The sequence below is a fragment of the Amblyomma americanum genome, chromosome 9 (assembly GCF_052857255.1).
Source record: "Amblyomma americanum isolate KBUSLIRL-KWMA chromosome 9, ASM5285725v1, whole genome shotgun sequence".
In the NCBI taxonomy this organism is placed as follows: Eukaryota; Metazoa; Arthropoda; class Arachnida; order Ixodida; family Ixodidae; genus Amblyomma; species Amblyomma americanum.
The window spans coordinates 151,001,364-151,027,028 of NC_135505.1; the positions used below are offsets into that span (position 1 = coordinate 151,001,364).

A 25,665-nucleotide genomic window follows, 5' to 3' on the forward strand; every position below is an offset into this window, starting at 1 on the left:
CTAATTGAGGAACCGGTCTTTTCCTTCAATTCATATTAATGAATCCCGGGCTCAGCACCGATACAATGGCCTTTCTTCTAAAAATGGCAAGGCTAAATATTGTTCACCATGGCAGCACTGGGAAGATGCCCACTTTCACAGAAGAGAGAATGTTTTGCTGTGCGGCAATAGCCAAAAACCCTGACACAAGAGGCCCAATCAAGAGGACCCTGGAGGACGTACTTATTGAGAAGCGGGTGCTGAACCTGTCGGGGATAGAGGAGGCGCCGAAGGTCCACTGCACTGCTGTTGGCCCCAACAGCAAGAGAAGAAGCAGGGCAGAAAGAAGAAGGCAGGGGGGAGGAGAGGGAGAGAGGTGAAGGAAATGGAAGAAAAGCACACTATAGAAGTGACAGACGTGAGACAGCTGGGAAGAAAAAGGAGCCAACGCTTCTGTTTCCATTTGTATGTTAAGGCGGTGCCAAGTGCCAGCACATAAAACTCGCTTTTGCAAACAGCCAAAGTGTCTTAGGAGCTGTAATGTTGCCCAGTAACTGTGTGTGCAAGACTCCATGACCCAGCAACATGCACTTCCCTTTTTCCCACATGCCCAATAAAATAAAAGCAATGCTAAAAAGGAGTGAAAAGCTTTGGTGGCCACTCAGTTAAGTCAAGGGCGATGCAAACATCCACCGCCGTTGAAACCAGCACAACCAAAATCCTGGTGACCAGGAATGATACCCGAACACAATGAATTCACCCAGGCTACTGCCATAGCAGCAACTGATCACTGAATGCCGGCCATTGCTCCCTGCACATTGTCAAACATTTGCACTTGCTTTTTTAAACACTTTGCTTCTTTTCTTTCATTAATAATTCAGAAACCTGCGTAATGTGAACCTTTCTTGTGGACCGACAGATTTTGGCACAAAGCAGGTTTCCCTGTATACACTGCATCGGTCCTGCAATGCAAATGCATGGGGAAAAGTGCCGGTACTCACAATCCAGGCCTGAAGGGCAGGCTTCCTGGCAGTGGCATCTGGCTGTGGACTGGATTGTCTGCAGACACAGGAAACAGGTATTTAATTAACTAACCTATTCATTTCAAAACACTGCAGGCCTATACATGTTTCCCCCAGGAGTCACTATAAGCCCTCAACTGACTTCCCGATTAGTATACTCACTGCTATGATCATACAATATATGCCACACTGCTCACTAAGTAATGACAGCTCGAGGTTGTGTTGTTGCCACTACGTTGCTGCCATGTGTTAAGTGAGGCTGGAACAAAGGATGGCAGGCAAATCCAAGCAAGCCCAAACATTGCAAATATACACCCTAGACATTACGAAACTGAGAAAAGCCCAAAATTTTTGTTACATCAGTTCCCACGTGAAAGCTCAAACTGTGCAGAATGGAAGCCAAAACAAAAAACATATGTGGACGAAACTGCCCAGCAAATGCAGTCACAGTAAACTCCTGTTACTCTAAGTAGTAAACACTAATAGCACGAGTATGGCAGGAGCTGCCACTGTCCCCATCGCATGACACTGCAATGTGCTGGATGAGGGGAAGGCAGGGGAACCAAGGGGGAGTTTGAAAAGAAAAAAAAGTCCCCTGGTCTGGCTGTCCACAGTAGCCCTTGGGAACTCACTCTTCATTGCGGGTTGCCAGAGCTCTCCAGACCCAGCTACCGCAGTGCGTCTGCTGTCTGCACCCAAATCACACGAGCGACCGAGTGGTGGCAATGGGTGCACACTTCTCGTCCCGTGAATTCTTTACTACGTAGACTTTTATGCTGCTTCCGGACATGAGCTGCTGTAAGCCACTTGGTGTTAGGCTACAAAAGCAAAAGATGCGGAGAATGCTGCACTTCGCATGAAGAGGCTCAGATCGCACTAGCACAAGGCATGTCGTGTCAACAGAGTTCGCTCAGTGTGATTGTAAATGTTCCTCTCATGGCGGGTCACGTTTTATCGTCAAGAAGCTTTTGCACGATTCAGCCAAATTTCAAGTAATGCAGCACTAGTTAATGGATAGTCAGCGTGAAGAGTTCATTACATCAAGGTCTACCACTGCAACACCTTTGTTACATGGAGTTCGCAAAAAAACACGCCTCAGTGGGGGCGGCATCGGAGAAATCAGAAACATCCTAATATCGATGAAATCACTATACAGATGGTTGTTGCATTCAGGTTTAACTTTATAACTTGTCGCCCAACCAGTGCCGCACTACAAACAATGAACATTAACTAAAAATGCACGGGTATTAACTCAGAATGCACACCACCACTGCTCAAAACTGTGAAGATAAAAAAAACCCGGAAAATTCACACCACGCCCGCATAGTTTCGAATTCATACTGTTCTTGAATGTCTTCCGCCACACGAACTTTAACAGTAGTCAGAGTTCACGAAACTCATATGTGCTGAGTCTTTCGTCTCGAATACGAGAACAGGTAGCAGCGAAGCACGTGGGAGGCGTATGGCTTCACAGAGACTGCGAGCGTGGGAGGAAATGGTGGTGCATTTCAAAGCGAGGTCAGTGTACTCGCGATAAAACGCACCACAAGCCTGCCTTTTCTATCATAAAACCGTAAACAACTGGCGTTTTGATGACAGTCAAGACGCCTCTCATTATACGCAAGCCACCACAGTGTGCATATCGCTGGATACGATGCCGATTTTGGCTCTAGTCACTAGGCCAAATGACAAGACCAATGCCGACGGAGTGCTTTCTTCGGCTGTTTCTCGGTTTTTATTGTTTCGCCATCTTCGCGTTCTCGTTCCAAGCCCATCGTATTGTGGGCACAGCGCAGTTCCCGCAGCAGCGTGTATGCTTTCCCGTTTAGGCTTTGTCCCAACCTTGCATTCATTGGCGACACGCCGAGGGCAGCACAGCGAGGCCGAGCTCGTGAAAGCGGTCGCCGCCCGTCGACTGTGCACATGTCACGCGGCGAAATTTAGTCATGAGGAGCTTTATAATGTGTGCAATACAACTGACCCCTTCTTCCGGCATATTGGTAATAAGTTCGTAATTTTTTCAGTAAAATTTGATTTTCCGGACTGCCCGATTTTTTGGTAGTTTTCATTGTCCCTAGAGAGTACGAAAAATCGGTTGTCAACTGTGCCTGCATATTTCAAACAAAGACTGCACATTATTCTGAGAACAACTTGTTTCACAAGAAAAATAAAAACATTTGAAATCAGCATATAGAAATACACAAACTGGGCAAGTTTCATGAATATTTATCAAGAAATAAGAAAAATAGTTCTAAGAGTGGTATCCCCACTTAAATTCAACAGCAAGTAGTTGTCAGAAAGTTGTCGCTGCAATACTCTAGCGCTGTTCATCAACTTTGTTTGCAAAATTATTTTTGCTTTGTTCTGTCTGCAACTGCTTTTCTGGTTTTTGAATTCCAGAGCGAGTGAGGCTGACTTGAACACCTTCACATAAACACTTGCATTTTTTGTCGTAATTATACAGGTTCAAGTGATAAAATATTTGGTTATGTGCACAAATATACTTTTCCGGAACTATGCCATTTAAGAGTTTCTTGATTGCTACACAACATACAAGTCTATTTTGTTAGAAGCACGTCGAGCATTTTGGAATATCATTTTTCAGAACCACTGTAAAATTGTGTAAAGCTCAGCTATGTTTTCTTTGTGAAGAAATGGCTTCACCATGTGCCACAGAGTTAGAAGCTATCACATGTAACTGCACAGGCAACTCTAGGCCACTATAACATCGCTAAGCTCTTGCACATTTGTGCAAAGCATTCTCTTTAAGTCAAGATTTCGGGTAAAATTGTTGTTTGGGCTAGAAGTTATATGTGAAATGTGAGCTTCATAAAATTGTTATCGTGAGTTCTTGCAGCGAAGATGCACTAATTAAAATTCATGGTCATGTAGTAGCAGCAAAGTAACGTGTGGTACTTTTTTCGGAAACAGTAACTGTAACGTGTTACATTTTTTTTGTAGCCAACGTAGGGCGGTAACACGTTCCTTTTTTTTTTAGCCTAACGAGTAACGTAATTAGCAACTTTTTTTTTTGGTAACGCCTACAACACTGATCTTAACCAAGGGAACTATGAAACAGTTCATCTTAAATGGATTCTTTTTACACTGAGTTCCATGGACAACCAACCAAATGCTCTCATACTGTTCATCTTATCCGAGTTCGCCTTAATGGGAATATACCGTACAAGCTTGGTACCAGCAAACACCCCCGAGAACAGCCCTCCCACTCTGGCCATACTCATGCAGGCTATGAACTTTTCATAAGGGCTGCGCACCTTTCACATAAATGCACTCCCTGGCTTTCATTGCCTTTCCTTTCACTCCCTCGTTTGCTCAATACCACAGAATACCAATCTATTAATCCAGCTCCATTTTAGCGCTTGTCTTAAATGAACTGCTGACTGAACAAGCATGCTCATGTTACCAAAATGGTTGAAACAGGGACTTCTTCTGTGGCTCTCAAATACACAAGGGTTTCAATGAATTTGTCCTCGTGTTTTAATAAATTACACAGTACCGTATTTATACGACTGTAAGTCGACCCCCACACATCACATTACTGAAAAAAACAAAAAAACTTGGAGGCCCTTTACGAGGTCGTTTATAAGGTCGTTTAAGCTTGGCCTTTAATAATAGAATGCGATAGCACTATCCTGCGGTCTCCACTTATCTACAGCTGCTATCGGCTACCGCGCGCGGGAGCACCTCGCAGCAGCTGCCACACCTGTATCACCCGTTGCTAATGTCGCGCTTGCAGCCCAGTGTGCAGTTCGTTTCTTCAGCGTAAAGAATGACAGCCATCTTGATTGTAGCCATGAACGAGCGCTGGTCGCTTACCGGATCCGGAGCACAAATGACGAAGCATTACATTGAAAAGTTGTGAAACGCGGCCAGCAGTAGTCACACCAGAGCCAAAGAGAAACTACACGTGAGCGACGGCGGCTCTTCCGTCGATTACTGACACTCCCCGCAACGCTGTGGTTCCGAGTGGGGTGCCGCCGTGATTGGAACAGCAGCCCTTCCATTAACTATCGACGTTCCCTTGAGCGCCAAGTGGCGCGGTTGAAAGTAAAAAGGAAGAGTAGAAAGCGAATGCGTTGTCATGCCGCCGCCACTTATCAGCAGATGCAATCTGCGGCCACGTGTGGGGAGTGGGCTGGTGCTGGTTTGCTGCTTATCGACAGCCACCATCGGCCGCGGGGTGGGGATGCCGGTTCTGCGCGTTTACATAGCAGCTGCTTAAGGCCTGCACCAAGAGCAATGCGACAGAGCCGCGCAGCAAAAATGTAACCACGCTGTAGAATGCCTGATATCTCGTCTGTCTCACCTTTATTCATGGCGCGATGCTTTGGTTTCGATTTTAAGTCGACGCCCCCCCCCCCCCCCCCCCCCCTTGGATTTTCAAGTTTTTAAAAACAGGTCGACTTGCAATCATGTAAATATGGCAATTAAGGAAAAAGAAATATGTAGCCCAGCACTGTAATCGGAAGCCACCAATAGCAGCCAGGCCATCATGATACTCACTGAGCAACATGGGTGGGCCCATCATGACGCGGCCACGCCCCAGCATGGGATGGGGCACGGGGGGCACCGGCAGCCGGCCTCCTGCAAAAGTCATAACCACCGCACTCAAGGAAGCACATTTAATGGAAGTCCCCACTTTTTTATCCTTAGCTTTTATTACTACCACTCATCTGCTCATGTCACAATTCAGAGAGTGCTCTTTATTCACTTACACTCCTACACCAGCTTGCTCCCAAAGCCTGAATGATAACAGATCAACAAGAAGCTATTATAATGCTTAGTTATAGGCTGGCACGAATATTCGATATATCCAAATATTCCGCTAAAATGTAAACAATTCGATATTCGATTCAATACAAAAGTTTTGTATTTTCCATGTGGTTTTTCGAGTACAGTTAAACCTCGACGTAACGAACTTCACTAATGAAATTTTAAATTTAACAAAGTATTCCAGTTTTCTTAACTTCACGTCCCTAGAACAGCATATATTTTTCGCTTCAATATAATGAAGTAGATTTTGCCACACTTTCAATGTAACAAAATTTCATTGCTGGCTGGAAATGAACTTGAGGAAAAATTGTATCACGGACGAGAATGATCGAGCAGAGAGTGTACGTAATACGGCTGCTGCCCGGCTTTCACATACAGAGCACAAGAGCAGACACAAATACAACAACAGTCGTAGTGACGAGCGCACCGCCAGCCGCGCCACCTGTGGTAGTATGGGCGAGGTAGACATGAGTGTCTACGTAGCCTTGGCACCCTGCCACGCCAGCCTGCGGCACTCGCTATTTCGGCCAAAAACGGCACTGAACGCGATGCACTGCCTACGTTTATCGCATTTACTGATGTCCAAAGCTTGGTAAGAGGACTGGAAAGGTCACGTGCTGTTGGCACATCCGTGAGCTGTGAAGCCCGTCGCACACTTTACACCTGACATCCTCGCTTCTTACTCAATTGATGCACATATGTGCAAAAGACACACAGTGCCGCTTACAGCGGGGAAACACGAGGAGCAGAGGAGGCCATATTTCATTTCATTGGTTGGCGATTGGAGGACACTCTTCTTGTTATCGCCAACATGGAGAAAGAAATGATTGTAAGAGGAAGGGAAGAGGGCAGACGGCATGGCCCGCCGTGAGGCCACCGCCAGAACGCGTTGTGTTGGCGGTGTGCTCTGGGCACTTACAAGAGGACGATGATGAAAGCAAAACCAAAACTCAAGACAGGAGTGTTGTCCCCGTCACCCACAAGGTGATTGGCGTGACAGACATGCTGAGGTGGCTCGCAAGCTGGCAACATAAGCAAGATGCGCGTTACGCCATTGCTGCTGGCAAAGAAAGAGCATAGGGACCATTTTAATTGCAAATACATGTTTTTCCCGCAAGTTATCCGGAGCGCATTTCTGGCAGTTCTTAGCATGCCAGAAGACGAATTCTGATGTAGTGAAATTTCAGTATCACGAAGTAAACTGTTGGTTTTACCGATTTCGTAAACTGAGGTTTAACTGTATTACTCACTGTATTCGCTCGCATATAGGTCTGCCCGTTTTTTTGTTTTTTGTTACAGCTTTTTTCAAAACACTTTCTTCAAACAGAGCGGTTGGCAAATGCCTGAATTGCGGCAGGGGGAAGCACGAACCAGGCTACAAACGCAGAAAAAAAATGGAGAAAATGACGCTACCGTGAAGAATCTCGAGTTATTACCGCCTTCGAGCCAAGGCTTTTGCGGACATAGTGAACACTGGTCAACATGTCCTGCTGACAAGGCAAAAGACAAAAGCAATGGCTCTTGGAGACAAGACTACAGTGGTGAAGCATACCAAAGCCCGGCGGTTGAATTCCTGGTGACATACGGCCATGGAGCGGTCCTGGCGTTCTGGCGGGTGGAGACATACCCAGCTGGGCAGGCAATGACACAGGGCCACCAGCATGCATGCCAGGAGGGGGGTAGGGTACCTGGCCCTGCATTGCACAAAGGAGGCGCATCAGCTGGAAGTCCAAGCCAGTGTCCCACCTTGAAGAGCGCTTTCTTGCTGTAGGCATAGCAGATCGCTGCTTCTCTCTCTACACAGGGCTACACAAGATTACACAAGACTACACAGCTACTTTTAGAGGGCCCAGTCTTCATTTGAAGTGTTTTCTTTCCTTGCACTGCTGAGCCGTTTTGACCGGAAATGGCAGGAAAGCAACACTACAAAAAGCAGTGGAAAAAAGCAAGCTCCCACACCCACCGCAACTGCTGGCTTCAAAGATTCACTGGTCTCGGTCTTTCACTTTCAGAGGAATTAGTCACCAACCAATTTTCCAAATCCACACTTTTTTTGACATGCTTGACCAGATATCACAGGAAACAGCAACATGAAAAAAACTAAAGACAAGGGAAGAAACACCACACATCAGTGTTTCTATCTTCGGTTTTATTGCCTGAGGGCTGGGGCCGGTATTTCAAGGTTCTGGTTTTGTTTGTTTTTTTCGTCCTTTTCCTTCTTATATCTGCATGTGTATACATTAAATGCTTTAAACAAATGCTTTAAACAAATGCCTTCATTTGCGAGTCAACACCAAGTGCATGATGAGAGTTTCTTTTGACCTTTTTTTGGCTCTCTCCCACCTGTGAAACATAGGTCTCTTCGATTTGGCTGCACTTTCTGCACCAGTTCAAGGAGTGCAGCACTTTCGCATTCGTTTTGCCAGTGCAGCGCGCGTCCACTGCACTTCTGTCTTCGTTTTGCAAAAGTTCCAGCCTAGTGCAGCACGAGTTCTCGACTAACTTGCACTCTCCCAAGTGGAAGTGCAGCTGTAGGGCAGCAATATGGCAGCGCCCATGTGTAGATAGAAGAAGTGAAGAAGATATGGCAGTGGCCTTTAAATTAAACACTGGCAGTTCTTTCTTGAAAAAAGGAGGTGAAGAACTGTTCATGGCGTCATAACTTTAAACCTAAGCGGTCAAATCGAGCCTCAAGGGCGGCATTTCAGCGCATATTTGTAAATTGTCCGAGTGTATACATGCAACGACACTTTTTTTCTATGAAACGACTATTTCCTGGAGCTGGTTCATGGCGACTCTTCCTTGGGATTTCCTGCTTGAAAAATACTAAACGTGGTTTGGGATTTTGGCACCCACTGATGTCGGCGACACACAGTTGGCTGTAATTTGGTGGCAACACCAAGGCTAGCAGACGATCAGGCCTGCACTCGACCATTTGTTTTCGAGGCAGCCACTCCAAGCTGCACTTGAACTAATGCTGCACACTGGCGGCACCGCCGCGGAACTCCACGGAACTAGTGCAGCGAGTGCAGCCAAATCAAAGAGACCGCATGAGAACAGGCCCTGCCAGTGCATTCTTTACCTGTCCTTCCTTTCACTGACTCCCTTCTTTTAGTGTTCTTTTTGCCCTGCTGCAGCCGCAGGTCTTGAGGACCAGCCATGCTGCCTCGAGTAGCTTTATTCCCCATTTTACTCCACAGCCCTGTGTAGCACTGTGTGTGGAAATAAATACTAAAATCAAGTTTAATCAATGAATGGCTCAGCTGCCTTTAAACAGCCATGGTTGACATAAATGAGCAAGAAAGCTTGCCGACAGTTACCACGCCTATGTGAACATTTCACACCAGAAACCAGAGAGCTGCAATGGCAGTACAATAAAGGAATCAAAGACGCACTGGACTGAAGCGAAGCTGAGGAGACTTTGGCTGTCCTCCGCGCAGTGGGGGCAGCATCCCGGGAAGGTGGTCCACCGACCCTCGCCTACCGGGCGAAGGGGTCCCCCCGTCTGTGGTGCCAGGGTACGAGCGGGGTGAGGAGGGCCCAATGAACTCGACGTGGTCACGCACTCCCCAGGGCGAACCACGACGGGGACTCTGCAAGGCAGCAGGGCGGCACAAGCAGTTTGCACCACGTGCTTTGCCGAACTGTGCAGACTCACCCCAATGGGCACTGGGCGGCTGCCAGCTGAGTACAACATGTCACGCTCCAATTCTTCCAAGGTTCGCACATTTGAGGGCAGCGGTGATCTCCCAGCAGCAGCCTTCGTGCATGAAAGGAAAGCATTGTGTTATAAGCAACATAACCTGGTTTATCACACTGCCCCTGTCATGAATCATGGCACCTTGTTGAGCCTGCTTACACGAACCCCTACACCAGAAAGCAAACTAAATTTGAGTGAATGCACTTCTTATCAGATGTGGCGTCCTCTGCCAGAATAAACAAGAAGAAATGCGAGTGGTTCAGCTAAAGCTTCAAATGGTGCACAGCAAGGCATCAGCCAGCCATTGGAACACCTTTCTCATCAAACAGAAACATAACCACAGAGCATTAATGGAGCTTTCACAATGGAAAATCGCAAAATAACGCGCCACATTTGTCTGCCTACTTTTTTTAACAATAACAATCTCCGCCATCAACAGCTGAGCCCCTCAGAGAGCCCTTCACTCGCGTCATCAGAAACCCGACAATTCACTGCATGCATTCTCTGCGAAAATACTCTGAAGCAAACACTGCTGCGTGAGGTCAAGTTTGGCACCTTTTGGAATTGGAACACGCACATGTGGATGTCACGCTCATCTCCTAAGCCTTATTCCTGTTCTCAGCCCACAGATGACAGCAAACAAGAGAAGCATGATGCAGGTTTGCCCATTGCCATATACAGGGTGTCCCAGCTAACTTTAACCAGAGTTTAAATATACGCTGAGGCCCTCTAAGACTATGCAACCAAATGCATGATGCTGGCTATTGTATGAAGCCAGTCCTATTTTTTGTATTGTACGTAATTGCGTAATTAGTCGACAATAATTAACCAACTTGGCAAGCAAATGGAGATAGGCGAAAAAGGTGAATGAGAAAGTTGTAGAACGGTCCACAAAACTTCCCGTTTCAACAGTTTTTAACTCTACATCTATTACGTATCAGCTTTTTCTCGCTCCCTGCAAATGTTCGCGAAATACAAAAAGTACCACGTGACATGCCTGCTTGCGCGCCGCGATTGCAGTGCTCTCAAACGTTCCGTATAGGAACTAACAGATCATTTAGCCCAGTGTGTTGCCCTTTAAAAGGCGACAAGGCAGCGACGCAGCCCGTAATCCCGTAATCGTACAGCCAGGGCGTGCGTCGCAGCCCTGTCACCTTTTAAGCAGCAGCCCACACACGGTTAAATGAGCTGTTCGTTTGTTGGGCGGCACGTTTGAGAGCACTGCAATCGCGGCGCGCAAGCGGACATGTCATGTGGTTCGTATTTTCAATCAAAACGAAAACATGAAACCATCAATAAAGGCAAGGCAAACGAGATATCAGAGACGCTACGACGTGGCTGCAATTTTGTTTGCTCACTGGCTCTACTCAGTAGCATTCAGCTATTCTGCACGCTAGTTTGGAAGAATTATTTTTTTTTGTTTTAACTGCACACTCAACGCTCATGAGAGTGCTGATAGTTGATGGTAGGGCCTCTGTTCCAATTGCAGCGGCACCGCCACTCGGAACAACTGCACTTCCAGGGAGTGCCACTAGCTGATAGAAGAGCCGATGCCACTCACGTATGTTCTCTTTGGCTCTGTTGGACACACTTGACTTGACTGCTGGCCATGTTTGTCAATCGTCATTAGTGCTCTGGGTTTAGTAAGCGTTCGGCGTTCGCTCATGGCTACATTCAAGATGGCTGCCATTCTTTATGCCGCAGAAACAAACTGTGCACCGGGCCGCGTTTGACGTTTCTGCACAGGTGATTCAGGTGTGGCGGCGCAGCGAGGCAAAATTTTCAGCTGCTCTATGTGATGTCATGGTTCGGTTGTTTGTGAAGTGTGAGATTTCGCTGGATGACGACGTTAGAAAGACTCGCAGTGATACCACAGACGCAATGACGATGCAGCACTTGTGCAGGCTGGTTCACATGCAAGCGAATGAGTAAATTGAGAGATTGAGTGTCGCGTCGCGATGAAAGATTTCCAACTTGCTGGAATCTCGTCGCTCTTGCCACTCGAGTCGCCGCGATGGCTCTAAACAGATTTTTACACCTAGGAATCGCGAGCATTTTTGCTTGCATGTGAAGCAGGCTTGAGAACGATGTTGCAAGTGTGACAACTAGTCCATTCACTAATACATTTTTGTTGTGGAATGTGCTACGGGCACGCCTTTCCTTTTTTCCTTGTTTTCCTAACATGCGGTATGGCTACACATGAGTCAACTTATATTCACGTAAAAACGGTACTGACACTACTGCTTGCTGTCGTGCAGTGACATCGGTTCTAGCAAAAGTCTGAATAGAAAGACATGTCGCTGGCATGGTCATACTGCACGCCACAAAAAGTTTTTGAAACGTTGGAGCAGCCATATTTCCTATGCGCTGTCCAAATCATCATTTTCGAGGCACATGTGATGCCTACTTAATGCACAGAGACGGGAGCACAGGCACACCTCGTCTAAAGCAGTCTCTTCGATGCCGAAAATCCTGGCTGCACGCGGTTTTATAATGCGTCGATTTAAATTTTTGAAAGACTGAGTAGCAGATGTGTTTTCTATGTGAATGTGCCAATTGTGCGAGATTTTAGATTTACAACGCCGGGACTATGTGCCGATTTCATGCTGTCCCCTGAGAGTACATATCCTACAATACAGATCCATTTCCATGGCAACAATTCTGCTAAAAACCTCTCCTGGCATTCGTCTGACAGTCACAAGTAGACCTAAGTGTAATTTTTCCTCTTTCATGCAACGCGCTTAATTCAGCCTACAGCAGGTCGCACAGGGCATGCTGGTCCAAAACTACGAGCTTCTCTGCCCATTGCCAGTCCCGGATAGTGACTGCCATGTGGAACCTTCTCACCCTCACAACTTGCCTGCATGAACCCGCCCTAGCCAGAATGCCCACACAGATGACATTTACCCACTGCAATACACACTCCGATGAGAACAAGCAAAATGGCACATGCTTGGACATGCCCTTGCAAAAGAGAGAGTGGACGGAGGAAGCTAGCTCACTTGATGTTGGGGTACTGAGTGCTGCTTTGCCGAGGCCGAGCTTTGCTGCTGCAGCTTCCAGAGTAGCGATGCCAGCCGGTCATCAGCAGGTGGGTGCACTGCCTTGGGCGTCCAGATGGTTTCAGTCTTTGGGGAGCCCTGCACAGACAAAACATAGACCAGTTAAATTGCGGCCGAAGATGCAGCAATGTTCTCGCAAGAGCCTGTCAATAAGGGCCAATGCATCTCCAGCTTGGCGAGAGGAGAAGCAAAGAAGAAAGTGATCCAGCATGCAACAGGCAATGCGATAAAAGGCGTTTTCAGGCAGAGCGTTGCAAACAGCCTTCAGCGCACACTGCGGTGCTGTGCTCATTGTATGACACTAGACTGCCACTAACTACAACACCTGAACGGTGGACTGCTCAACAAATACTGCCTTGAGGACTCTTCATTCATACCTACCTCTATTCCGAGCCAGTAGCAGTGTTTCTACACCTTCACGCGGCTATACAAACAACAGTGTAGGTTTAGGTGCGCTGATGCTCCATATTCACCATTCTCCCCAGCTCGCCAAGGTACAGTCAAATCCCGATATAACAAACCAGATATTATGAATTATTAGCTACATTGAGCTCTTCCTAAATACTGAATGCACACAAGCAATTTTTGCTTTATATACCGAATGGAAAAGGTCCTAAAATGGATAAACTGAACCGCCAGCATGAAGCGATGCCTATTCTGATTGCAGGCGGCAGGTTTCGCTGCACTGCACAAGTGACTGGTGTTAGTGCTGCATGAATACGCAGCGACATGAAGGGTTGGTAGTAGGCATTCGCGAATATTCAATAATTTCAAATATTCAGTTGAATAGTGGAGCAGTTGAAATTATATTCGATCCAAATATTTACCGTATTTACACGATTGTAAGCCGACCTATTTTTCAAAATTTGAAATGCCGAAGTGGGAAGGTTGCCTTAAAATCGAAACCAAAGCATCGCACCATAAACAAAGGCGAGACAAACGAGATATCAGGCATGCTACAGCGTGGCTGCATTTTTGCTGCGTGGCTCCGTCAACGCGCAGAACTGGCACCCCCACCCCACGCATGGCGGCCGATGGTGCCTGTCGATAAGCAGCACCGGTACCTACCCCCTCCCCACATGTGGCTGCAGATTGCGTCTGCTAATAAGCGGAGGCAGCCCAATAACGCGTTCGCGTTCTACTTCTAATAGGAGTCGTCCAAGATTTTTTTTTTTTTTACTTTCAACCGTACATTCCGCACCCAAGGGAGCGTCGATAGTTGATAAAAGGGCCGCTGTTCCAATCGCAGCGGTAGCCGACAAAAGAGCCAACGCCGCTCACGCATTTCTCTCTGGCGCTGACGCATTTGACGACTGGCAGCCGCATATCACAAGTTTTAATGTAGTGCTTCGTCATTCGTGCTGTGGGTCCGATAAGCGACTGATGCTTGTTCCTGGCTACATTGAAAATGGCCGTCATTCTTTACGCCGAAGAAACGAACTGCGCTCCGGGCCGCAAGTTCGATACTGGTGTGGCAGCTGCAGCGAGGCAAAATTTTCTGCTGTTCCACGTGATGTCGTGATGTGGCTGTTCGCGAAGTGCGGGATTTCGCTGCATGACGACGTTAGAACGACGAGCAGTGGGACCACAGCAGTGATCCCGACGGCCGCGCTAGTGAGTATGATAGCTCAAGTGTGGACGCGTAGAGCAGTGACTAATATATTTTCGTTTTGGAATGTGCAGCCGATAGCGGCTGGTGATAAGCGGAGGCCACATGATAGTGCTATAGTGTTCTATTATTAAAGGCCAAGTGTAAACGACCTCTTTTTTTTTTTTTAAGAAATGTGATTGGGGGGGGGGGAAGGGGGGGAGGGGGGGGGAGGGGGGGGGTAAGTATTCGTCTCGAGCGAACAACGTTTCAGAACTGTTGCTGTGTGTGGTTTCAGCTGTGCGTACCTCCTCTGGGATGGCACGGTGTTGCAGACCCCGACTCAAGGCAGCGTGCCTGTGCTCCTGTGTGTAGTATGCCAGGGGCGGTTTGTGCATGCTCGCAGCATCAGACACGAGCAGGCGGAACCGTGGCACCCAGACCTCTACCTGCCAGGTGTCTGCGGACGCGCTTCCCACAGTGCGCACGTGCCGTAACCAGCATGACGACGTGCACCAATAAATATTTAGTCTAGAGCGATCTGCTTCCGCATGCCACGTGTGCATGTGCTGACTGGTACAACTGGGCAGGCGTGCAAACAGCAGGATGGTATCGGGCACCTTGTGGCATCCTCGAAGCAATCTGCACACGCGCAGTGGCTCCATGCGGAAGCATATCACACTATGCTATATCTCTCTAATCTGAGGATGTATGGCTCTCTTGACTTATGCAGAACAAGTCTGAGCTGGCCGCAGCTGCAGCAGCTGCTTTTCCCCATATGAAATTCACCAAAAAAAGCGTGATGGCGTGAGCACAACACATACAAAGGTGGGTGCTCCTTTCAGACGCCTGACTTGAGGTGGCGCTGGGTGCACAGTGTGCATGCCTAGCAGGTGTCATGAAGGGACCGCTTAAAAGCAACAGCTGCACAACGATGCAATCGCAATTAAAAGCAGCAGTTGGAGGCCCCATATATAGGTCTCGCGCCCCACAGGCACATCGGCACCGCATGTAGGTCGGCTCCCCAATTTCAGATTGCCATTTTTTTCAGGAAGTAAACACAACTACAATGAGTGTGACAAAGCTTCAATGCATGTAATGCCCTTGTGTGTTAAAAAAGTAATTATTTTGAAAATGTCTATTATGTCGTTAAACTTATTACCGTGCCAGAAGTTCAGTCGATGACTGAAAATTCTGACACCTGTTTTTTCGGATATTCTTGATTATTCAGACTTTTTCATGGCATCGCGAGCGCCTGAAATTTCAGACGCACTGCAACAGATCTGCTCGATTTTTTGGACCTGTTAGCATTCGCCGCCAATACCCAACCCGCCATATAATGAGTACTGTGGAACCTTCATTAATTCAAACTGCAGGAGAGATCGAAAACTTGATCAAATAAATCAAAATTCAAGCTTAAACGGAGTCTCTTAAATTGCTATGCTGAAATTCTGCGCAAGTCGGCACATTGCACCCGTGTGGTTCCAAATTCTTACTGTTTTTGAACGTCTTCCACCACACGAACTTGAACAGCAGTCAGAGTTCGCTGAACTCATCTCTGACGAGCCTTTTGTCCTGAACACTGGAAGAGGTAGCAGCGAATCGCGTGGGAGGCGTATGGTTTCATGCGTAGACTGCAAGCGCAGAAGGATATACTGGTGCATTTCAAAGCGAGGTCAGTGAGGCAAAACGCAACGGAATTGAACTCTCAACTTTCGATTGTGAAACAGTAAATAACTGCCGTCAGGCAAGATGCCTTCATTATATGCAAGCCACCGCAGAATGCACATCGCTGGATGCGATACTGATTTTGGCTCTAGTCGCTAGGCCTAATCACGAAGACCAACGCCGACAGAGCACTTGCTTTGGCCGTTTCTCTGCTCTTAATGTTTAGTCATCCTCGCATTCCAGGCCCATCGTACTGCGGGCGCAGTGCAGTTCCCACACCAGCGGCATGTTCGCTTTCCAGTCAAGACTTTGCCCAACCCATGCGTTCATCGGCGACATGCCGGGGGCAGCACAGCCAGGCCAAGCTCGTGAAAGTGGTCGCCGCCCGTCGTTTGTGCACATGACGCACTGTGAAATTTAGTCATGAAGAGCTTCAGAATGTGTGCAATACAACTGACCCTTTCCTCCGGCATATTGGCAAAAAATTCGTGATTTTTTTGGTGAAATTTGATTTTCCGGACTGCCCGATTTCTCGGTCGTTTTCACGGTCCCCTGAATCCGAAAAATCTGTTGACTGTATTTGAAATATTCACTTCGAAATTATTCAAAAGAAAATTACTATTTGTTGCGAATTCTGCCATTTGTTGCGAATTCTGAAACCATGTTGAGTTGAGAAAAGCAGGACATTGAGACGCCAACTAACTGGACAGCTTTATTCCAGCCAGGCGAATACCGGCACAAGCAAGAGACGCCCGAGACGCGTGCCAGCCGCAGCGAGCCTCACGCGAGCGCGCAGCCAAGCCACGCAAACGGCCTAGCCACTGCATGTGGCTACTGCCTACAACAGTGCTTAGCCTGCAACTGTTGTGAGCTGGCAGTGCTGTGTGGCAAGGAAGCCAACCTTACTGGCGCTTTGTTCCTTGCGGCCTCTAGCTTTGCCAGGAGCGCTATTGGAATGGTGCTGAGTCTTCGGAAAAGTCTCCCCTTTTCTAAAAAAAAAGGGTTGCCTGAGTTGCCATCTCTTCACCAAAAATTGTGCTGCTCTTAAACATTTTTATCACAAAATTTCATATTACGAATTCTGGCTACAGCGAAGTATTAATTTTCATCTGCATGTCCAATGCACGACAAGGGCCTCTCTCTCTCACTCAATGATCTCCAATTAACTCTGTCCTGACACTAGCTGCGCAGAATCAGAGACGTGCACATGACAACAAGATGCAGCAGTCACTACCACCTAAATTTTACTCTGGAAATGCACAATATTTCCATACAAGTGTAACTAATAAACGTTCTTTTCTTCCATTTTTCCCTTTATGAACTTCAGCCTTTTTCTATTGTTTCCTTCGCACCCACTCATCACCCACCGTTTTGATGCACCCACACAGGAAACTTAGCACTCGTCCATAAACATGCTGCTAGTCACCACTGCGCACTTGCTCTCTCATCCATGCCTTCAATTCTGCATTATTGGCAAGTACGGGAGCATTGGGCATTTCTGGTTAAGCTAAATGGCTTCACCACAGCAAATCATGTTTGCCTCAAACGGAACTCCCCACTGCAATCCTCAGCCAATGACTATGAATCGTAACACAACGTTTCAGCAATAAAGGAATGCTGCGATCAGGAACTACTCAGTAGTAGGTGCCTGCGCAGTAAAGTACAAACATTCTGATGCTTTATTTCGATGGAATTGGAACTGATAAGGCTCTGTATGCTGAGCTGTCACATCTTGTATCATCAGTTTGTGACCCCGTTCTTAAGGTGCTAGAAATCGAATGTCGAACTAATGCTTATCAGCACTCTTTCGTTTTATGGGCGTTCAACATCCCAAAGCGACTCGGGCTATGAGTAACTTCATAGTGAACGGCTCCGGAAATTTTGACCAGCTAGGGTTCTTTAACGTGCACTGAAATCACACAGTACATGGCCCTCAAGAATTTTGCCTCCACCAAAATTCAACCACTGCGGCCGGGATCGAGCCTGCGTCGTTCAGGTCAGCAGACGAGCGTCATAAACACAGCCATCGCAGTGGCGCATCAGGACTCTTTCTTTCTGCATGCCACGACCAAACTGTCGACCAGACTGCCGAAAAACATGGTCAACTGCGCATCTGCAGAAGAATTCCATGCATTTTTTCTTAAACTGGTATGTTATCATTGCCTTACTCTATGTATGTGAGTATGTGCCTAAGTTTTCCTTGCACAGCACAGCTGTTCCATGTGTTTTCAAATGTCACACCATCTGAACCTGGCACTTACAATAGTTTTTTGTTGTACCTCCCCCCATTCCCCCTGCAACAATGACTTCGTGGTGCGAAAGGTATCTTTAAAAAAATTTTTTAATGCATGCAAGCCCGGTGCACTACTGCGGCTCAAGGCTACTAAAAAAATTTGCGAAATTTGTGGCACACCTGGTGGATCTGTTCTAAAATTTCAGGGAGCAGAATGCACCAAGACACCATTCTGCCCCACTCTTGCTTAGCATCATAGCTCAGAATTACCGTATTTACATGATTGCAAGTGTATTTGAATGTAAGTCGACCCCCCACATCCCATTTTTGAAAAAAAGAAAAAAAACTTGGAGGTCATACAGCGCGGTAGCACTATCCTGTGGCCTCCGCTTATCACCAGCCTCTATCGGCTGCCATGTGCAGGTGCGCCCGTGGACACATTAAAATGTATTAGTCACTGGACTACTCGTCCACACTTGCACTACCATCCTCACTAGCGCTGCCATCGTGATCGCTGCTGCAGTCCCACAGCTCGTCGTTCTAACATCGTCGTGTAGCGAAATCCCGCACTTCGCAAACAGCCACATCACAATATCACGACAGCTGAAAATTTTGCCTCGCTGCAGCTGCCACACCTGCATCACCCGTTGCGAACGTTGAACTTGCGGCATGGCGCGCAGTTCATTTCTTCGGTGCAAAAGAATGACAGCCATCTTGAATGTAGCCGTGAACAAGCACCGGCCCCTTACCGGACCCGGAGCACAAAAGACGAAGCACTACATTAAAAACTTTAGAAACGCGGCCGGCAGGAGTCAAATGCATCAGAGCCAAAAAGAAACTATGCGTGAGCGGCGTCGGCTCTTCCATCGGATACCGACGCTCCCCGGCGCCGCTGCAGTTCCGAGTGGCGGTGCCGCCGCGATTGGAACAGCAGCCCTTCCATCAACTTCGGCGCTTTCTTCAGCACCGAATGTGCGGTTGAAAGTCAACAACAACAACAAAAAAAAAACTTGGACGACGCCTATTAGGAGTAGAACGCGAACGCGTTATTGGGCTGCCGCCGCTTATCAGCAGACGCAATCTGTGGCCAAACGTGGGGAGTGGACTGGTGCCCGTTTGCTGCTTATCGACAGCCACCATCGGCCGCCGCGCGTGGGGTGGGGGTGCCGGTTCTGCGCGTTGACGGAGCAGCTGCTCAAGGCCAGCACCAAGAGTGATGCGACGGAGCCACGCAGCAAAAATGCAAACACGCTGTAGCATGCCTGATATCTCGTTGTCTTGCCTTTATTTATGGTGCAATGCTTTGGTTTCGATTTTAAGTCGACACCCCCCCCCCCCCCCCCTTCAGATTTTCACGTTTTGAAAAATAGATCAACTTACAGTTGTGTAAATACAGTACATCAGACAGTACTTTTTTCAGGTTTCTGCCCAGCAAATCCAGATTGGCCACACAAACACAGCTTACTCTCACAGGCACAAGTTCACTTCCACAAGTGGTGAAGTAATTACAGCTGCACAGACACAGTAAGGGTAATTTCAGGTGCGACGAGACAATAACGAATGCGCAGGACTTACACCAAACTGCTGCTGGAGAATGGCGGGCGGTGGTGGTGAACAGGCACGCCCTCCCCACTCAGCGGGCCAGGGCTGCAGACCAGATGGAACGCCATTAGCAACAGCACAGGTAATCGTCAACAATTCATTCAAATCTGCATGCAAGAGCTGCTTGCTCCACTTCCACAGACCACACTGCCTAATGCAGGTGTTAAAGGAAACACAAGTTACAAGCTCTGCTCTTTAAGCCCAGGCTAATGACACCAACACACACGAAAAAACTTTGTTAAATTAAGGTAGCAATTCCGGAAGTTTAAAATGGTCTGCAATGGCATAAAATAAAACCACACGTCATATAGAAAAAAATCAAGCTAAAAATGTTGCCAATCCCCAATTAGTAAAGCACTTGAACTGCTGACTCCTACACTGCTTGAAAAAAAATTCCCAAAGATGTGCATGATTATGCATGCACATTAAATTGCCAGCACTGGACGCCTGCCGGAAATAGGCAAAGAGTCAACGCGCAACATATTCACAGGCAGGGGGTGAGGAGCACTATTTTTAATCACCGATATCTTCACTGCTAATGAAGCCAGCTCAAAAATTCTTGTGGTGGAGTGACGAGTGATGATGGAATAACCGATACAGTAGAACCCCCCCCTATGGTAATGGAATAACCTATACAGCAGAATCCCACTATGGTAAGCTTTGATGTAGTAAACGCTCCATCCGATTTCATCTTCCGTAGACAAATTTTTTTTTTTTTTCATTTATAGTAAAGACATTTTTAATAAATAAACTTACAGTAAACAGTGTCTGTCTGTGACGACGTGCTCCTAAAGGAACAATGCCATAGCGGCGAATGCCAAAGACTATAATAACCTATAAAAACAATGCCCTTTGAGATGACCTAACCATGAAAGCTTTCATGCTGCCAGGCAATGTGCACAGTGCACAAGGGAGGGGGGGTAAAGAAAAGTAAAGCTGGCTATAAACACAGAAAGAAGGCGGTGCAGAGCCCTGAGGAAGGAGACATATGCAAAAAAATGGAGTAGTAATGACACTTCATAAGCAGTTTGGCCACGGTGAACTGTGTCACTTGCAAAAAATGGAGGTTTAATGACACTGCATGGGCAGTTTGGCCAAGCTGAACAGTGTCACATGGGTATTGTTAACTACTGCCTTTTAAACGCCTCCGAGGCCGCCACAGAAGACAACACAGTGTTCACGCCGTGTTTCGTTAACACCGTGTTTCGTTAAGTAGCCAATTAATCACCAGAGAGCATCCTCAGCCATGCTATCACAAACAACTGATACAGTGAAGACATTGATATAGTAAAGATTTTTACTAGTGGGAGTGACTATATTACAGAGGGATTCTACCGTAGCTGATCCGCTTTTCTCAGCCTCAGCAAATATTACCAATGGTCCCTTTAAAGCAGACTTTCACAAGGTTTCTGTTTTGCTTATAAGTTGCTCATTGCCTTTCAGCAGCTACGATAGCACTTGCATGTGCAAGCAGACAATTGCAGAGTTTTTGGTCGCAACATACTATGGCCAGTTACTCCGCAAGATATGTCCTTTCACGTCCATACCATGGACGTCCATACTGGGTCAATAAACTTTGTAACAACATAACACAAAGTTACAGGTCCAATCAACCTTTTTCTTCCCCCAGCACTGCAGCAATAAAGCATAAGCACTGCAAAAACTCGCCCTGCACCCAAGTCATGGCATCGTGCAGCTTCAAAATAACAAGATCTGCTCAGAGTAATCCCTCTGTCCCAGTGACTCCATCCAAAGTGCACCAACTGCCAGCAATGAGAAGGGCATCACACTTACCGACGCTGCCGACTTGGAGTAAGTGACAACAGCCGGATCATCTTCCTGGTCGTCCTCCAATCCCAAATGGGAGATACTCCGTTCTACGACATCCTGCAAGCAAAAGGACATCGGAGAGCGCAAGTTAAAACCTTCAAGTTCTATCACCAAAGAAACGCAAATGTGTTTGTCCAAACATTCAACCAGCAATGCATTCCCCCCACCCCGGCCTCGTGCCAAAATTAAATGCATTGGCAGAACATGAACATTACAACAAAGTCAAAGCCGAGCTTATACTGCATCAATTCCCCATAGAGGCTGTTTCGCTTAGTGCCAAGCTTCACAAAACAACACACTGCAAAGATATCACTAGTGCAAGGTTGCAGGCAGCCATCCTGGCCAGGTGAGCATACTTTATAAAGACGCTTCAATTGCTAACAAAAATAAATTAGTTAACATTTTTTGTAGTCAATTTTAGAGCAAAATTTTGAATTGTACAATGAAAACATAAGCTTCCACTTTTCAAGACCATGATGAGAAAAGCCCCTTGATGACATTTCCCTCAAAGTAAATCAGCATAGTGCTCTCTTTCTTTCAGCTTAAAATAAAGCCAGTTAAAATAAAGCCAGTGAGATCTGAAAGTTGTCATGTGAGTGTGCACCCTACGCCCCAAGTGGAGGTACTTGGTTAGTCACGCCACAACTAATAAAAGGGCCACCACTCACTTTGCTTTGTTAAAATCATCATGCTGCAGCATGAATACCGCTTTTCAATTTTACGGCATAGCACAGAATATTTTTTGCAGTCGACTTACTCCAGCCAAGCCTGCACTCGACAACCTTAACCAGTGGCGAAATATTTTACCTCCTCCTCTACCTACTAATCTGGAATAATAGTAATACAGTTGAGCACACTTATAACAAACACTCGCTTATTACGAATGAGGGTAGTGCTACCGTCAAAATATGGATTAGGGCAATGTCACTGCATCTCAAATACAACAAACAAGTGTCGCTGCACAACTCCGCTATAGCAAACAAGGAGGCACTGTAAACTCTGCCTCAAAGTTCTAAAACCTCCACTTCTTGCAAAAGCGGAGTGTGCAGAGTGCTTCCATGCCTTCGTGATACCTCCTGCCCCTCTTTCTAATGATGGTTTATGGGGGTTTAGCGACTTAGGCTATGATGAACGCATAGTGGAGGGCTCCGAAAATTTCGACCACCTGGGGTTCTTTCAAGTGCACTCAAAACACACAGTAGACTGGCTTCTAGTATTGTGCCTCCATCGAAATGCAACTGCCGCGGACGGGATTGAAGAACGCAACCACCCAAAAGGCGAAAAAATACGGGATGTATGGAATGCAGACAAAATTTTTTGCCAGATGCGGCCGTTAAAAATGCGTGCCTTGAAAAGCAGCTCCTAGCACTAAAAGTGCAGTAAGCTTCGCGTTACGATCCTTTTATGCACAGGCATAGACTGCAGTGACCGATGGCTGCCGTGTGTCACCGGGAAGAAGACTCGCAAGGCACAACGCTTTCAAAGATACATTCTGGTGCGCCACAGGCATGACACAAAGGCCTGGACTTTTTTCAATAAGTGTGTCACTAGGCATAAATTTAGAAGGGGCATGAAGATGAGAGGCGACTTGTTCAAAACAGCACAAAAGTCATGTACGTGTGCTTGCGGTGCACTCTGTGCTGCCTTCTTTGGCTGCGATGACCACGGTTTTATGTATTAAATTATTTATTCTCAGTACTCTCAGGGCCCTTATGCATTACAGAGAGGAGGAGCATATAAAATCAGTGGCAATTTTCTTGAACTTGTCAACGCCACTGATGGTAACGATGAAGGCTGTGAGGTGGTTCCAGTCGCTTGCAGTGCGTGGAATATGTTGATACGTTACCAAACGCGACGAGCCAGACCTGCCACTTGATGCTGCACAATTCATATGCTTGAGGTGTCTTATCGGCGCCACATCACCAGTGCATACTGATAGCAACCGACTGACCAGATGACAACGTTTTAATTTGAGTGACTCTTCTCCCTTTGGTGGAAAAAGCTCGCGTGGATGAAACTGACTGAGGAGTGCATCAAGAACTGCTTCCGTATGGCAGTTTATTATCCCAGGAATACTGCAGGACGCCATCAAACACCCACATTATTGGATGCATGTAAATTTGTTGCAAAGTGTTGTCGACGCGCAGCTAGCCGAACATGATGTCACCTGGGATGAACTGTTGGTGTGGATGATGACGCTGACATCGAGAGCCATACACTGGCGAAAATATCAATATGTGAAGTACAAACACTCTCCCATTGCCACAGATCTGATGAAGACGATGACAAGGAGGACAACCTACCAGCAGCTGCCATGGAGGCTTCCACAGAGATTAGTTATGCCATGTCCCAAGAGCAGCTTGTGGGTAGCAACTCTATCGGCGAGGGGCATGTGACTGCTCTGGAGAGCTTGCAAAGCGCTGTAATTGGGTCTAGTGTGAACAAACAGACACGCATAACTAACTTTTTGGCTATAACATGAGAAGTCCATTTACTACAAACCTAAGATACAGCGAACACAACCCGTGAGACTGTCAGGCTCATTATAAGTGGGCTTGACTATGATCCATAACCAAGGAAGGATATCTGGGCTATTGCTTAAGGCATACTATTTATAAGGCATCAGTGAAACCACAATGCATACACGCTTTTGACGACAAAATGTCCCGTTCATACAGTACTGCAGCTGCCATGTGATGAATTCACCGATATCAAGGCCCATCTTAAGCACAAATTCTGTGACGGGCGACAAAATTAAAGTGTACAAATCTACGAAAGCGTCGAATGACAAGCGGGCGAGCCCAAGAATCGTATGTGTGGTTGCGGTCGGCCAGCTGCCCCGTCGCTACATACAGGTACGTGTGTTACAACTGAAGCAACGGTATCAATGCACATCAACTATTGCGCCCAACCTCGACTGCAAGTCGTGTGCACTCGAAACAAGCCACGTTGCAATAATCAAAGTTTCACAATGTTTCCGCTCAGTCTGCCTTTGGCATTTGTGAGCACAAAGTATTTTTTCGACCATTTTGTCGCACAAATCAACCAGCTAAAGACACCTCGCTTTCCTGCTGGAACAGTGCTGGTAAAGTTTGCCAACTGCAGCCACTGAAAACAAGCATTTCTGCTGTGAGTTTTGAAATTTAGTGTTGCGCTACCTTCCCATGATGTGTCTAGCATGAGTACCAGACAATTCTGAACTGATATCAAAGGCTGCAAGTCGTGTTCTTACATGCAATGGAGCCAGCCAATTATACACTACCTTAGTCGACGTGAATAAAAACCATGAATATGACGCGCTAGTCATGACAATGCTCATGCTGTCTGGAAGTGCAACCTCAGTTAAACCATTCGAATGTGCCCCCGCCTTGTCGGCATCTTGATAGGAACAAATTTGAGACTTATTTTTAAGTAAACGTAAGCTTTAATGTATTTAGAATCTGGCACTTTATAGAAGCAATGGGGCTTTCTAAATCCTAATCCTAATATAATATCCTAATATAATCCCAATATAGCCAGCAGCCAGTGCCAAAGTCCATAAAGCTTCATTGTGCAAGGGACTGTCTTCATGAAAGAAAGCATCATCAGCTACAGTATAAACGCCTGTAAGGGCCTCACCCTTTTATGGGCTGCGCCCCGTTTTCACAAAGGCAACATTACCGAAAAATAATATTGGTGTAAGGGCCGCACCCAAACTTTCCACGACTAGTGCGGGAATAGCCTTCGAAATGCACGCGCCATGGCCTCCGCAATCAGCTCCAGCTGCGAGCAACGGCACACTAGATCGCGGAGGCAACGCATGCGCACAGGAGCTTACAGGTGCCGCCCACGGATGGCGCCCGAGGTGGCGGCTTATCATCATCAACTTTTTCCTCTGTTGCAAGCTCCTGCTATCCATATCGGCATCAGTACCACCAGCACCACCCTTTTCAAAGGACTTGGAAGCTACACCAACGGAAGACTACGAAGGTTTGGTGGAACGGGTGCAGACGATGCTTCGCAACAAGCGGCGTAGGAATAACAGACGTGGCAGGCACACTCCCAAGCGTTGGTGGGACAGTGCAGCTCAGAGGGCAATCAGAGAAAGGAAGGAGGCGTGCCGGAGACATCGCCTGGCACTGAGAACAAACCAGCCTGAGCAAGCAATCCTACACCTATGGGAGGATTATAACGAGAAGGGGAAAGCG

At 47.0% G+C, this 25,665-nt stretch overlaps 1 protein-coding gene across 2 annotated transcripts in view; it reads right to left on the reverse strand.

Moving 5' to 3' along the window:
• Positions 1 to 25,665, reverse strand: part of Patr-1 (Protein associated with topo II related - 1) — a 54,497-nt gene that overhangs the window by 19,985 nt on the left and 8,847 nt on the right. Inside the window, exons 4-12 of one of the 2 annotated variants that reach the window (XM_077638121.1) lie at positions 21,443 to 21,535; positions 19,622 to 19,693; positions 12,498 to 12,635; positions 9,454 to 9,555; positions 9,191 to 9,388; positions 7,348 to 7,489; positions 5,526 to 5,606; positions 981 to 1,038; positions 223 to 285 (exon numbers count right to left, since the gene is read on the reverse strand). In XM_077638121.1, the coding sequence (XP_077494247.1) occupies positions 223 to 285; positions 981 to 1,038; positions 5,526 to 5,606; positions 7,348 to 7,489; positions 9,191 to 9,388; positions 9,454 to 9,555; positions 12,498 to 12,635; positions 19,622 to 19,693; positions 21,443 to 21,535 (947 nt within the window). The remainder of the gene's footprint in view (positions 1 to 222; positions 286 to 980; positions 1,039 to 5,525; positions 5,607 to 7,347; positions 7,490 to 9,190; positions 9,389 to 9,453; positions 9,556 to 12,497; positions 12,636 to 19,621; positions 19,694 to 21,442; positions 21,536 to 25,665) is intronic. The other variant, XM_077638122.1, reaches the window with a different exon arrangement.